Here is a 14631-nt window from a genome sequence, read left to right as displayed (position 1 = left end):
CAGCATGGGCTTCTTTCTCCATGAGGCCACAGGTCCTGCAAGAAGCCTGCTCCAGCACAGGTTTGCCATGTGGCTGGAAGTGTTATCTATCACAAGATAGCTTTTCAGTGGCTTATGGGAAATCAGTGATTGTTTTTAGTACCATTGGTAGTGCTTAAATGTCAATGTTAAGGAATTATTTTTTTTTTGCATACTTGTGTGTAAAGTGTGGAAAAATAATTATTTTGAATATGCTTTATTTCTTTCCCTAAGCTCAGGGCTAAGACATTGTAGTTTACTAGAGCTATCCACTTCTTTCACCCACTTTCTCAAAATGAGGAAAATTAATTTTGTGGGAAGTTCAACAAAATTAATTTGGGGAATTACATCTGAGATGTACCTGATTTTAGGAGAAGAACGGATTGTAATTTTTCTGTTTAACACTGACAGAAAAAAAAAAATCAGGATTTGGTAGTAGCAGTATCCTGGGAGACATTCTCTAGGAGGAAAAAAACATTTTGCCATGCAAAATGTCCCAAGTAGTCTTTGATTTTGTGATATTATGAACGATGGAATTTGCCTGGCTTTAGTGCAATATAGGCTTGTCTGCATTTTTTTACCAAAGGTTTTATAGTCTGGTGGTTAGTCCTTTCCATTACCTTAGATAAAAATGCTTAATTGATCATAGTAGTCAAATGTTCTCCAACTGTAATGAATTCCTCCATGTTTATTGAGTCAGTGCTATATTGGGACAATGATAAGTAGGTGACATAACTACACAAATCACCAGGGTTTATTAAAGAAAAGTCATGTGCTTGTCTTGTATGAGTATGCACATTCATTGTATTAGAGGTGACCTGACCTTAGCTGGGTTGTTTTGAGTGACTATTGTCATCCTCTGTGCATGGACAGGAAATTTAATGGTGCTGCTTTATTTACAGCTTGAGTATTGTGATGGTATCACTGTCACATAGGTAATTTGAACCTCATCTTCATTTATTTGAGCCAAGAACAAAAAATTCAAAAGTGAGGGTCAGTTCCTCTTCTGTCTACTATTTATTCTTAATTTGAAAATTAGTTGTCCCTGAGATAGGCTGCAATAAAAACCCTCACTATAGTTATTTATAGATAAAAATATCAGGGAGCTGTACTGAACAGAATGAATTATTTATCTTTATTCAGAAAACACATGGGTTTGTATAATTGCTTTTTTAAAAACAGGCTTTGTGACAACTATAACTGTGTACTGGATTTTAGTCATGTTTCAATTAACTGTTAAATACCTTGTCACAATTAAATGTTGCTTAGAGATATAAATCTGCTTCACATTTTCACCTTTTATTTGAATTGGTTTTTTTCCTTTTTGCTGAGAGGGACACTTTAAACTGATACTGAATACTGGCTCTGAATGGATAGATGTCTTTAATGTTTTTCATCTTTCTACACTCCTCCAGAATAAATTATTGAGATGCCCAAAATGCTTTGCATTTTCCAGATGTTTTTATAACTTTTCTTTGCCAGTCTCTTTAATATTTAAACTCTGAGTTTAAATGTGTCTCATGTATCATGAGATACATTAATTAGCTTCTTATAAAGTATGTAAAGAAGAGAGTAGGACAGGACCCATCAACATTTAATATACCTTTCATTTTAAAAACATAGGTTGACTTTGTTTCCCATGACTGTAAGTCTCCCATGGGAGTCTTCTGTGCACCAATCAATCATGCTTATTTCCTGAATAAGGAATGCTAATAGTCAGCTTTATCTCTCCTCATGAATGCACATTCTTACAGCAAAACCAGAAATAGAACCTAAAAATAGATCCTAAAATACTGTTGATATCTTAAAATTTCTTAGGCAGCTCTGAGGATAAATGTCCTATATCCCTTAGTAGCGAACGCATTTAGATGCAGGCTACTACTTCTGTCAGTTATTCATCTCTTGAGATATAAGATTTCAGGATAAAGATGTAGTTTGCAGCTCAATGCAATTAACAAGGGCTTGAAAACGAATATTGAAGTTGTGACACGTCTATCTGCAGATTGCCTCAGCTGGAAGTGTCTTGCTCACCTTTGAGCAAGAATTGGCATATTGAAGGTTGACATGCAAAAAAGATTCATTCTTCTGAATCTGATGCCTTTGGTATCTGGAGAATTGAGAACAACAGAGCATAGAGCAGGTTTTGGTTTTTGTTCTTTGAAGGAACCCAAACAGGATTACAGATCAGGCCATACCCAGGGAAGGCACACAGATGTTGCAGAAGGGCACAAAAGGGAAGTTCCCTCTATATGTGCTATTTTCAGCCAGGACTCTGACATCTGAAGCTGATTTCACATATTTGCTTGTAGAACGTATTTCTTGCTGACTGTAAAAAAAATTAGAAGATGTCAAGCAAATGAAATTGCATTAAGAGTAGAGTTTTGTTCTGATGCATTCACTGTCCAGGAAAGTAATTTGTAGTAAGAGCCTGAGGTTTCATTCTGCGACCAGCCAAGACAACAACATGCATTGATAGCAATTATTGCCATCATAAATAAGAATTCTGCTGTTTCATTCTTACCATACATGATATTGTAATCATGGTCACCATGGTCTAGCTGGAAAGGGGCCAGCCAGCAGCTGACAACAGAAATGAGGCAGCAATAATGTTTAGGTCCTATACATCAACATTCCTTCATAGGACTTTATGTCTGTCCTCTGTTATTTATGCATTGACTGAACCCAGTCTTTGAAATCACACCCACACCTCCTTCAGTGTACAGGATGAATGGGATGCTTTCCAAGTGAGATTATTAACTTTCTTTTTATCTGTAGTGCTTCATATGAGGCACTATTTCTTGTTTGATGCAGATGCTCTGTATGCTGTGCTGAATATAGATTGATGTTCATAACACTAGAAGAAATCAATGCAGCTATAAAAACCCAAACAATGGCCTATGAAAAAGGCTGGCATGTTATTTTCATTGAAAGAGAGATTGCAAAAAATTGCAAAGGATCCACTGATGACTGGATGTGGAGCTTAAAGTACTTGGACTTTACTATTTTTCTTCCTTTTCAAGTTTAGAGCAGCTAGACTAACACACTTATTTGCAGTGGATCCTAAATATCAAAGTAGGAAACCTGGTAATAATACTAAGTTAGCAGTCATACCTGGAAATCTTGATATAAATAGTTTTGGCCATACATATCTGTATATATAAACTCAATGGGGAGAGAAAACAGATCTCCTGTTGCTCAGGAGATCTTTGTATTAATTACAAAGCCATTCCAGCATCATCATTTGTTACATACCTGTTAGCTCCCACAAAAAAAAAAAAAAAATTATGTAGGTGCCCTACAAATCTACTTTCTTCCTTTTAGGAGTCTTAGTCTGTTTTATTATTTAACATTTTTAGAACAAAAATGTGGGGAAAAGGTCTATTTTGAGAGTGAGTGGACTTTTATGAGAAGTGGCTGTCTTATAAAGCCTTTATATAGGCTTGTGCACAATGGGTTATGCTAGAAAATTATGTCATGTAGCAATTTATGGCCCCTGTTTTCTTTTACAATTGGAAGCACTTGAAAAGAACTATTTGCTGTCCTAAAAGTAAGCTTACTTTACTTCAGTTGGCAGACTGACTGAAGTGCAGTGTGACTATTCCAGTCCTTAACTGATCTGTTCCAGAACTTAGTTAAATCTCGTAGTATGAAGTCATAAAATGAAATTAATTAATTCAAGGTCTGCATTCCACTGCTTAATAGTATTATGGTACTTTTTAAGATTTTTGCTATTACAAGTGTTAGCACTGTTACTTTATTTAACATTTAAATATTTTGTTTCCTTCAGTTCTTCTGAAAATCTGTATAATTTATGGTAAATTATGTTGTATTTGACAAACCTGCAGTATTGTATGTTGATGCTATGTCGATACTGTATAGACTTATGGTTAAGATTTTCATTATTCCTTTTGACAGCTAGTCTTTTTGAGACCTTTTGAAAAGTCAATACTGTGCACTGTATTTTGAAAACCTTGTCAACTACTGTGTGAAAGGAAGTCAGCTTGACCTCACAATTTTAACCTAGTGATTATCATCATCTAGCTGAAATTTTGATTCATTCCCCGAACAATATTAACAATACATTTTGGGGTTGTAAAGAAAGGATTTAAAACAGGTATAAAAGTTATGGCTGTGTGCAAAGGTGTTGCTTCACATTGGTTTTGATCATATCATAAGATGGAACCTAAGATAGCTGTCACATAAGTAGAGTTTAAAGTAAATTGATTCTATATCTAGTCATTAGTCAACATTTGAAATTGATTTTAAGAGTTCAGAATCAGATTTTTATCATAAGTCTATTGATAGAAAATGCCTTGGGATGTAACTACCACATTTATGTGCTGCATTTAAACATTTTTCTACATGTAAACCTTTAAACCTTGTTGAGGTTGTCCTGTTATGTCAAGTGCTGGTCTTGATACAAGTTCTCCTAATCACCTAGATGAATAATTTCAGTACACATATAATTTTACCTAAGATGCACGCTGAAGAAAGCTGTTTAGATCCAACCTGTGTGTACATTGATTAGATCCATGGTGTGTAAACAGTGTCATTTCTGAAAGAAACTGAGTGCTCCACTGAGGGGCATCAGAATGCACCTTGGTGTCAGTTTGGCAGTCAGAAATACAGTAATTTTTTCATTATCTGCAGACTAAAAAGCAGCTTCAGCTGATGTTGTTTACTGATGAACCTGCATCACTTCCAAATGCCCAGAAATTATTGCTTTCTATACTAATTATGGGTTAATTTAATTTCAATAATGTTTTTATCTTATTCATCCCTATGCCACACCTAAGTTGGGAAATCATTACCTAATGACATTTCTAAATTAATTTTCTGTGAATAAATGTATTGTGGCCTTGGTTGCTGTCTGTATTGTGATATGTTCATTGTATTTTCAATAGGTTGCCTATTTCTTCCAGTGCCTAGCACGAATGTGTACCAAATTAATACAATTCCTATAATTATCAAAGTGTAATTTAACTTGCAGAAAGAGAAAAAAATAATGTCTATAATATTTAATTTTATACACATAAACATTATATTTTAATGTCAACCATTAAGTAGAGTTCATCAATCAGTACCAAAAGAAAATATGGATTTGTAGTTACCAAGTTTATCATAGAACTTGCTTTTAAAATGGTTACAGAATTGGATGATGCTTTGACATAGCACATGATTTTAAAAAGCAGTTGCATGTTTCTCTTCAAAGCATGTCAGCTATACGATTTTTTAATTGTCAGAATTTTTTGAAGTACACTATAATGTACTCATGGCTTAATGCTCTTTAGCTCATCATTTTCCAACTTTCCAACTAAAGAATCCTCCTTATGTGACTATATCCTGTACATGCTCCTGTCCTGTATTTCCCAGAGCCTTCTGTGTTGAGATGAGATGTGAAGAAATTACTAACTTTTTCCGTGCCATTTTCTTATCCTTAATTCATTCCTTTGCTTTTTGATATGCAGTAGGCCTACTGATTATGTCAAGCCTTCTTGTTTCTAATGTTACTCTTAAAAAAATTCCATTGTTAACTTAATAAAGTATCTTATTCATTTTAAAAATATATTAATTTATATCTAGTATATTGCTGACATGGTATAAAATACCTAATTGAACTTTCATTTTCTGAAGGAGAATTAACTCACCTAGTGTTGGATTTTGTGATGCTGTCTTTTTTCCTCAACTTCAAACAGGCCTTTGTGATCCTGCATGTTTGCCTCAGTGCTGTTAAATGGTAGCAGGTAATTGTTATGACTCTCTCTTAAGTAGGTTTCTTAGTTTTGCAAAATATTATTTTCAGACATTGTGTTCCCATAATAGACTGGGACTTTTTAATCCTGAAGAATGCTGAAATTAATGTTGTCACTGTTGTTCATCGCTTTCATATTATATAATTACTACTTGAACCAGCTACTCTGTATTACTTAGGATTTAGCAGAGAATAATCCCTCATCTTGTGTGCTCTGGAATTAGCTGTTCCAAGAGCATTTGTTTAAGAAATAATTTATCTAAGCCTTGTTGCATTTAGCACAACATGAGATACATTATAAATATATTTGCAACATGCTAAGAAGTATGTTTCCTTATAGGTATGCACTGTGAGACATAAAAATGCCATTTATAGTATTTCATTTAAGGAGGTGATGTACCTGTGCCACTGTATGAACTATGTGATGTACCTGTGTCACTGTATACTAATGAAACATAATTTCCAGTGATGTATATGTAGGAATATATAGAACATAGTAGGAAAGATATAAACCCTACCACAGGCAGCTAAGGCAAAACAGCCAAACTCTTGTGAAATACCTTGCTGGAAGAACATAAAATGTCTTTTTCATCTAAAAGGTAATTTGTTTCTCACTACAGCCATAGTGGCAATAAGGTATACCTGACCCTGCCATTGGCTCAGCCGTCAGACCATGGTGTTGCTAACGCCAAGGTCGTGGGCTTAAACCCTGTATGGACCATCTATATAAGAGCTGGACTCGATGACCCTTGTGTGTCCCCTCCAACGCAGAATATTCTGTGCAATCTCTGGCATTTCCTTTCTCTGTGAACACTGCCCGGCCGCCTGTTTTGCCAGCCACGATCAGCACCTTGGACAGCGCCGTGCCCGTCCCGCCAGGCTCGGCCGCGCGTCCCGGGCTGCGGCGAGCGAGCGGGGGATGCTCCCTGCTCCAGAACAGCCCCCTGCTCCAGAGCGGCTCCCTGCTCCAGAACAGCTCCCTGCTCCAGAGCGGCTCCCTGCTCCAGAGCGGCCCCCTGCTCCAGAGCGGCCCCCTGCTCCAGAGCGGCTCCCTGCTCCAGAGCGGCCCCCTGCCCCTGAACAGCCCCTGCTCCAGAGCGGCTCCCTGCTCCAGAACAGCCCCCTGCTCCAGAGCGGCTCCCTGCTCCAGAGCGGCTCCCTGCTCCAGAACATCCCCCTGCTCCAGTACAGCCCCCTGCTCCAGAACAGCCCCCTGCTCCAGAACAGCTCCCTGCTCCAGAACAGCCCCCTGCTCCAGAACAGCTCCCTGCTCCAGGGCGGCTCCCTGCTCCAGAACAGCCCCCTGCTCCAGAGCGGCTCCCTGCTCCAGAGCGGCTCCCTGCTCCAGAACAGCCCCCTGCTCCAGAACAGCCCCCTGCTCCAGAGCGGCTCCCTGCTCCAGAGCGGCTCCCTGCTCCAGTACAGCCCCCTGCTCCAGAGCGGCTCCCTGCTCCAGAACAGCTCCCTGCTCCAGTACAGCCCCCTGCTCCAGAGCGGCTCCCTGCCCCTGAACAGCCCCCTGCTCCAGTACAGCCCCCTGCTCCAGAACAGCCCCCTGCTCCAGAGCGGCTCCCTGCTCCAGAGCGGCTCCCTGCTCCAGTACAGCCCCCTGCTCCAGAGCGGCTCCCTGCTCCAGAACAGCCCCCTACTCCAGAACAGCCCCCTGCTCCAGAACAGCCCCCAGCTCCAGAACAGCCCCCTGCTCCAGAGCGGCTCCCTGCTCCTGAACAGCCCCCTGCTCCAGAACAGTCCCCTGCTCCAGTACAGCCCCCTGCTCCTGAACAGCCCCCTGCTCCTGAACAGCCCCCTGCTCCAGAACAGCCCCCTGCTCCAGTACAGCCTCCTGCTCCAGAACAGCTCTCTGCTCCAGAGCATCCCTCTGCTCCAGAACAGCTCTCTGCTCCAGAGCAGCCCCCTACTCAAGAACAGCCCCCTGCTATGGAACAGCTCCCTGCTTCAGAACAGCTCCCTGCTCCCTCTGCTCCAGAACATAAAGGTCTTGCCGCGCTCAGTTTCTGCAGCTGCCAAGAAAGAGAAACAGCAGGGACTGGTGTCTGGGTTCTGGGGTAAATGTGCAACCTATACAGGAATGCCACATTGATGGATGGATACTGTGGGGCCTTGTGGCTCCCAAAGCGTTGACTGCCCACTATGAGTGAGTGATATGGGTGGAGACATCCAGAGGCCAAAGGAATGATGTGTGTTCAAGTGGGAACCCTAGAAAGAGCAAGGAGAGAGGAACAGGTTGTTACACTATGCTGCTTCCTATTCCTGTCAAGAATAGATGTCAAGTGTGTAAAATTCCACTTGCACCCCTTGTGCATCAGCATAAGGTTAGTAAACTATGACAATGAATAGTTTTGCTCTTGTAATTTTCTCTCAGGCATTGCCCTATTTTAGAGGTGGTAGTAAATTCCTGAAAAATCAAAAGAAAATGCTGGCTGTTTGTGTGGTGCATGTGATGTGCAGCTGTTTGCCCTCCTCATACTGCATGTATGTAGTTTTTCTGAGTACAGATGTGGGTTCTTCTGTTCATTACACAAAATATGATGTGCAACTTCCAGTTAGAGACAATATTCTTACCTATTAAATTTTCTTCCTGGTTGCTGTGGGTTTTTTTTCTCTCTCTTCGGTTTTAGTTTTGAAAAAGGTGACTGAAAACAGCCTATTTACTCTCTTATTCTAATTTCTGAGTTGCAAGTAAGACAACAAGATTAACAAATTTAGTTTCACTGAAGTTAATGCTGCACATTAGTATTGATCTCAGGAGATTCAGAATTTCACTTTAAGTAATAATCTAAGAAAAATATGTATTTGTAGAGTAGAAGAAAGCAAAGACCATAACTATATTTATGGGTTTTGTACATTCATGTTTAAATATACTTTATATAGGCAGTAAATAGAAAATAAATATATTCTTAATTTATACCATAAAAATACTCCTACTTTCAGATGAGTTTTTGCAACATCAGATGTAAAATATATCAGGTGCCTATGTCTGCTGATAATCAATCCACTTTCCAGAATGAGATTAGGCATCATTATAGACTTTTTCTCTAAGCACCTTTCCCATAGGATAGCAACACACAACAACCATGCAGAGTTAATATCTGATTAGAAAGAATAATGCATTTTGCAGTTCTAAGACAAGCTAGCTGGGAATTGTCCAGTCCATTTCTCTGGCTACTACCTCTCCTGAAACTTCCAGAGAAACTACAGCGCCCCAAGTTCCAAGGTGCTCCAGCTGTTTAGGAAGCAAATAGAAGGAGAAAAAAGTGCTTATGATTTTCTGAGAGTAAGATTTATTTTAGTTAATATATATTTTTGTCCTGATTAGGGATTAAAGTCCTTTTCTTTAATTCATAAAGTCATATGTTTTGTGGAAGGTTAAGTTTCCTTTGGTGTAAGTTTCAGGCTACATTAATTTCTCTGCAGATTTCTCTTCCATGCTATGTTGTTTTCATTAAACGTGTGAGACTGAAAGCTGCATCTGAGCCTGGTATCACAAACACTGTCATTGTAAGAGTTTGAGAAAAATATTGTCTTTCAATGTTTTACACTGTTAATATAAAGTTCATTGACTGGAATGCTTAAATGTATGCATTTAAAAAAATAATGATTTATTTCTAAAACAATGAAAGGACTAATAAAATATGAAGTTTATGCAAGAAAGATTTAAGAGAAAAAACACCCTCTAATTAAAATTAAAATATGGTAGCACAGAAAAATGTCTCTAGTACAAACTAACTAGTTAAGAGTAATTATTTTGTGGGAGAGCAGTCAATATAAACAATAATATAGTAAAAGAGCAAAAGAAGATAAAGAAATGTAGATTTAATAATAAATCCTAATAAACTAAATGCCTTTGGAACGTCAAACCTGTGCCGAAAGTAATAGTGAAAATATTTGGTTTATTTTAAATTGTCAGACAGTTACCCAGGAGCTTTTAGAACAGAATCCAACTCTACAGCACAAAGCTGTTCGCATGATGATGTACTGCACATTTATTCAGCCAGCGCGGTACTCTGTAGAGTGACAAAGCTGGGGGGGAGCACGTTTTCCTGACCAAAACTCTGGACGTGGCGAGAGGGTTCCCCGGCGCCGCTGCCCATGCAGCACGGAGAAGTCGCTTCCACGTCGGAGAGGTCGGAAAGTGACGACTGCCATGAAAAACGCTTTGAGAACTGAGGCTGAAAAGTTGTGTATGGGGAAATTAGCGCTTGAAAGGGAAGTAACTTTTGTGGTGCATGACTCAGGCGGTGGGCTGAAAGGGTTAACTAATCGTCATTAAAAATTACAGTTGACATTCTTCTCGGATGGCAGGAGCTGGCGCGCCGCCGGTCCCAGTGAGAGCGGGGGGGCTGAGAAGGGGCTGGGACCCTCCAGCCCCAGCGGCTGCCGAGAGCCGGCGGCCGTGCGTCGGGGGAAAGGCAGGGGACGGAGATGTTCCCCGAAGGGGCAGTAAAAACAAAAACCCACCTCAACTTGAGGAAGGGGGAGTAGACGCAGCCTCGCTTGAGAAGGCAAAAAAAACGAAAAAAAAAAAAAAAAAAAAAAGGTAAATCTAGAAAAGCCCCGCGACACGCCACAGCGCGAGGTGGTGAAGCGTATTCCCGCCCGTCTGCCCGCTCGCCGCCACCGCTCGGTGGCCTGTCCCCGCTCGGTCCCCGCTCGGTGGCCGGTCCCCGCCCGGTCCCCGCTCGGTCCCCGCCCGGTCCCCGCTCGGTCCCCGCCGGCTCTCAGCGCCGCCCCCGCCGCCCGGGCCCCCCGCGGCCGCCGGGCCCGCCCGGCCGCTGACGGCGCCGCCCTTGGCGCAGGCGCATCCGGGCGCGGGGGGGCCGGAGCGGCGCCGCGCCCTCGCTCCGCGTCCCGGGCGGTGTCTCAGCGCAGCCATGTCTGGCGGCGCGGGGCGGCGAGGCGCGCTCGGGCGGCGGCGCCCTCTGTGAGGCGGCGGCGGCGGACGAGCGGCGGCGGCGGGCATCCATGTCGGCGGGCAGGGATTAGCGCGGCGGGCACCCAGCCGAGCGGAGGGGGCGGCCGGCCCTTCGCCCCCTTCCCGCGGAGTCTCCGGCGGGAGCGAGCCGTACCCGGCTGGCGGGGGCGGGTGGACATGGCTGACCGGAGCGCGCCGAGCTGCCACCTGCGGCTGGAATGGGTCTACGGCTACCGGGGTCATCAGTGCCGCAACAACCTCTACTACACGGCCGCCAAAGAGATAGTCTACTTCGTGGCGGGGGTCGGCGTGGTCTACAGCCCCCGGGAGCACCGGCAGAAATTCTACCTGGGGCACCAGGACGACATCATCAGGTACCGCCGGCGCCGCGCGCCCGCGGGCCGCATCCCGCCGCGGGCTCCGACCCGCTCCGGCCGTCCCGGCCCCGCAGCCCGGCTCGTCCCCGGCTCGCTCCTCCCTTTCCCCTGAAGCGGGGCGCGAGTATTCCCCAGCGCCGCCTGCCCCGGGTGCCGTCCCGGGCAGCGCCGGTGATGCGCGTCCCGCCGGTGCTGTGGGGATCCGGGGATCGGACCGCAATACATCAAGGACAGGCAGCGCTTCCTCACCGCCCCCCCCCGCCCGGGCTTCGCCGTGGGTAGAAACAGCCTGGAATGGCTTTTAGCTGTCGGATTTAATCAGGCGTGTTGTGTGCCCCCACTGCCGCCGGTGTGCGGTGCCGAAACTCGTACGGGCTCCCGTGCCCGGCGCGGCAGCCCGAGGGTCGCCGCTCGGTCCCCGGCCGGCCCTGAATGTCAAAGGGCCGGCGGGAGGAGAAGCATTAATCGCGTGCGTTCCCGGAGCGCTCGGCTGCGGAGGAGGTTAATCTGTAGCAGGTAGACCTTTGTCTGCTGTTTAAAACGCGACGATTACATGGGGAATTAGTGGCCTGCCTGTAACTCGCGCAACTTTAAGGGTGATCTTAAAAGAACAACCTTTCTTGAGAAGTTGAGGCTTCTTCTGCAGCTCAGTAGTTCACTTGGCCGGGAATGTTACCCTGGTGCTGAGTCCATTAAAAAAATTAATTACAAACTGATGTTGCAAAAGAAGTGTGCTGGTATGATTTCTTATACGCCGTTCCACTCCAAGGATGCTTTTGTAAGCCTAGTGTTGTGAGATCAGTGAGAGAATTTGAGGAGTATGAAGGGCAGATGTAAGCCTGAGTCATCAATCTTTTTCCTTACAGTAGGTGTCATTGCCGATGGATTTTAAATTCGATTTCTTTGGTCTTCCTGATGGAGTAAGAGCTAGCACTAGATACTTTTATAGGTCTGTTGTATGTTTTACAGCACGGAATTTGTTTTTATGATGCTTAGTGCTCCAAGGCATACCTCTGTGTTACTCAGGAGTAACAGGTATTGCCTGTAGAGAGCAGAATAGATGCTGTGTCTTTTATTTAAGCTTTTAGGCACACTAGAAAACTTGGTCATAATGGCTACTTTTTTCCTTTGTTTAAATCTTTTAGAAGAAATTTAAATAGCTCTGAAGTATGACTGTGAATGTTCCTAAGAAGGGTGTCAGTTCCGTAGTATGTTTCTCCTTGCTGCTAAATATGTGAAGAAAACGTAGTTAATGTACCACAGTTGAGTGTTGTGCTAGGGGTGTTGAGTCAGGAGTTTAAATCACTATTATTTGCACTGCTTAATGTTTTAACATTCTCACTTTAATCCGGGAAAAACTATTTTCTTAAGAACTGCTAGCCACCTGTGATGTCAGGTGCTGCGGGAAATCCAGATCTGCGCCTTGCTATTGTGCTAAGGAAGGGGTGGCTCGCTGCTCGTTCTAAGGTCGCGGCAGTGTAATATTACACATTTAATACCATGTATTCATGAGTGCTTCCGAATGACACTGTTTGTTTCAGTAGAACTCCTTGTAGCATAAGAATTAAATGGTTGGAGCTACAACCATTTTTTTTCCATGTGGTAACAGTTTCTTGCTCAGTCTCTCTCAGTTTTGGTACAGCGTGCTACATTTGGCTAAAATGTGACAGAATTGTTTAGAATAGTAGTAAACAAAAAAAACCTACAAAAACAAACAAAATCTGCTATAAATCAGCTAACTGGAGAGAAATAGTATGTCTGGTTTGTGTATGTACTTTGATTTGTGTATGTACTTTGGCCCATTCAAATATAATAGTTTCTCCTTCTCTGAATTTTCTTGATGTGAGAATATAATTTTAAGTATGATAAGGATGCAGTTAGAATTTTGCTTTTTTCTTAAATGCAAAAGCTATACAGAAATATTAGTATGCTTGAAGAAGAATGCTTGATTTAAAAGCAGTGTGGTATTTCTAATAGTATGATTAGTCTTGCATTGATAAGTCTTTCACTTGCTACTTTCTCTAAAATGCAATGTGGTACCATTTAAATGTCACCTTACACTTCTGTTGCTTAAACTTGGGTATCCAAACGTGTTCGTTTTTAATACTTAAAGGAGACATAGGAAGGTCAAATATTTTTAAAAACAAACAAACAAACAACAAAACCCAAAGCCCAAAAAGCAGGTGCAAAAATGGGATTACATAATAATCAGTGTTACTAAATTTTTTCTCTGAAGGTAAACTCAACTGTTGTATTGGAAGAGAATTAATATATTTTGTGTTCTAACAGTCTCAGCAAATACTGTCTGAATGCTGAGGTATTTGGGATTTTTTAGTGAAAGCAATGGGAAGATTAAGTGTCTTTTTACAAGTATGGGATCTAATTTGTGAAAGCAGTCCTGGAGTCTGAAAATCTTATGTATTTAAAGAATCAAACTTTCATGAGCCTAGCTCCATAGCTACAAGGGCTAAGCATAAATATTGCTCACTACATGGTGATATTATTAGTACTCTTCATTATGAGAACTTTTATATTGTTAGCATTCTTTGGGTGACATTGTAATTGTAAACATCCATCAGGAGAGAGGAACTGCAGCTCTTAAGTCAGAGACTATTTATTTAGTAGTAGAAAACAGTATTGGAGTAATGGACAGTCATAGGACATTTTCCATTGGAAATTTCTAACACTAGCAGTTAGTTTTGGTTCTGCTTTGAAGTTTTGCCTGCTTTTGTTAAATGAAACTCTCTAAGCCTGCTGTAAGATTTTTTAAATATGATTAGGTATTTTAACATGATTTGTTTTCATAATAAATGTCTAATCTTAATTTTATTATCATGGTGTCCACACCCCAAACCCCTTAGCCTCAGTTAATGTACAGTAAAAGTAAGAGAGCGCTCTTGCAGTGTTTTGTCCCTCAGATCTATTGAAAATTCTTTTGGACTAGAAGAGGATAACTACTATAATTTCAAACATCTTTTATTAGTCTGTTTTGGTGGTTTGTTTGTGTTTCTGTTTTTTTGGTGTTTTTTTTGTTTGTTTGTTTGTTTGGTTTTTTTTTTTGTTTTGTTTTTTGTTTTGTTTTGTTTTTTTTCTTTTACTATCTTCTAAGAATTATTTTCCAGAACTCACTCACTATTCTGGAGGATACAGTTACATGTTTTCAATCTTACTTGTCTCCCATTTCTTGCTCATTTGCATATTTTTACGATTAAGGTCCAGGAATGTATGCAAACACTTGTGGAAAGCATCATATGCAGAAAGGCTTTGGAAATTTGCAAATTTTGGGAGTGCAGTTAACTGAGTTTCTTATATTTTCAGGGGTAAATAAGGAGAAAAATCTTGTACATGATATCTCAGGTGATCTTTTGCCAGCAGCATTACTTGGATGTCTGCTGTGTTTGTGGAAGTTCTCCTGTCCAACCTTGGCTGTGTACATGTAGGAGATACTAATACTGAATGAAAAGTTATTCTACAAAGCTACTGGTTTCAAGTGTGTGTTCTCTAGGATTTCATGCATCACCAAACTAGCTTGTGATCTGTAGAATGGTTTG

The 14631-nt window shown here is 41.9% G+C and overlaps 1 protein-coding gene across 3 annotated transcripts in view; it reads left to right on the top strand.

The window, feature by feature from the left end:
- The first annotated feature begins 10644 nt into the window (after positions 1-10644).
- The window catches only part of EML5 (EMAP like 5), a 98559-nt gene continuing 94572 nt past the window's right edge, over positions 10645-14631 (top strand). For 2 of the 3 annotated variants that reach the window (XM_077783994.2, XM_085580627.1), the window contains exon 1: positions 10646-11077. In XM_077783994.2, coding sequence (XP_077640120.1) covers positions 10881-11077 — 197 coding nt within the window. In that variant the 5' untranslated portion in view covers positions 10646-10880. Of the gene's footprint in view, positions 11078-14631 lie in introns of all 3 variants that reach the window. The other variant, XM_085580628.1, reaches the window with a different exon arrangement.

The sequence above is a fragment of the Lonchura striata genome, chromosome 5 (assembly GCF_050655825.1).
Source record: "Lonchura striata isolate lonStrDom1 chromosome 5, ASM5065582v1, whole genome shotgun sequence".
Taxonomy (NCBI): domain Eukaryota; kingdom Metazoa; phylum Chordata; class Aves; order Passeriformes; family Estrildidae; genus Lonchura; species Lonchura striata.
Note: the sequence above shows the minus strand (reverse complement) of the source record. Positions and strands in the feature narration are given on the sequence as shown.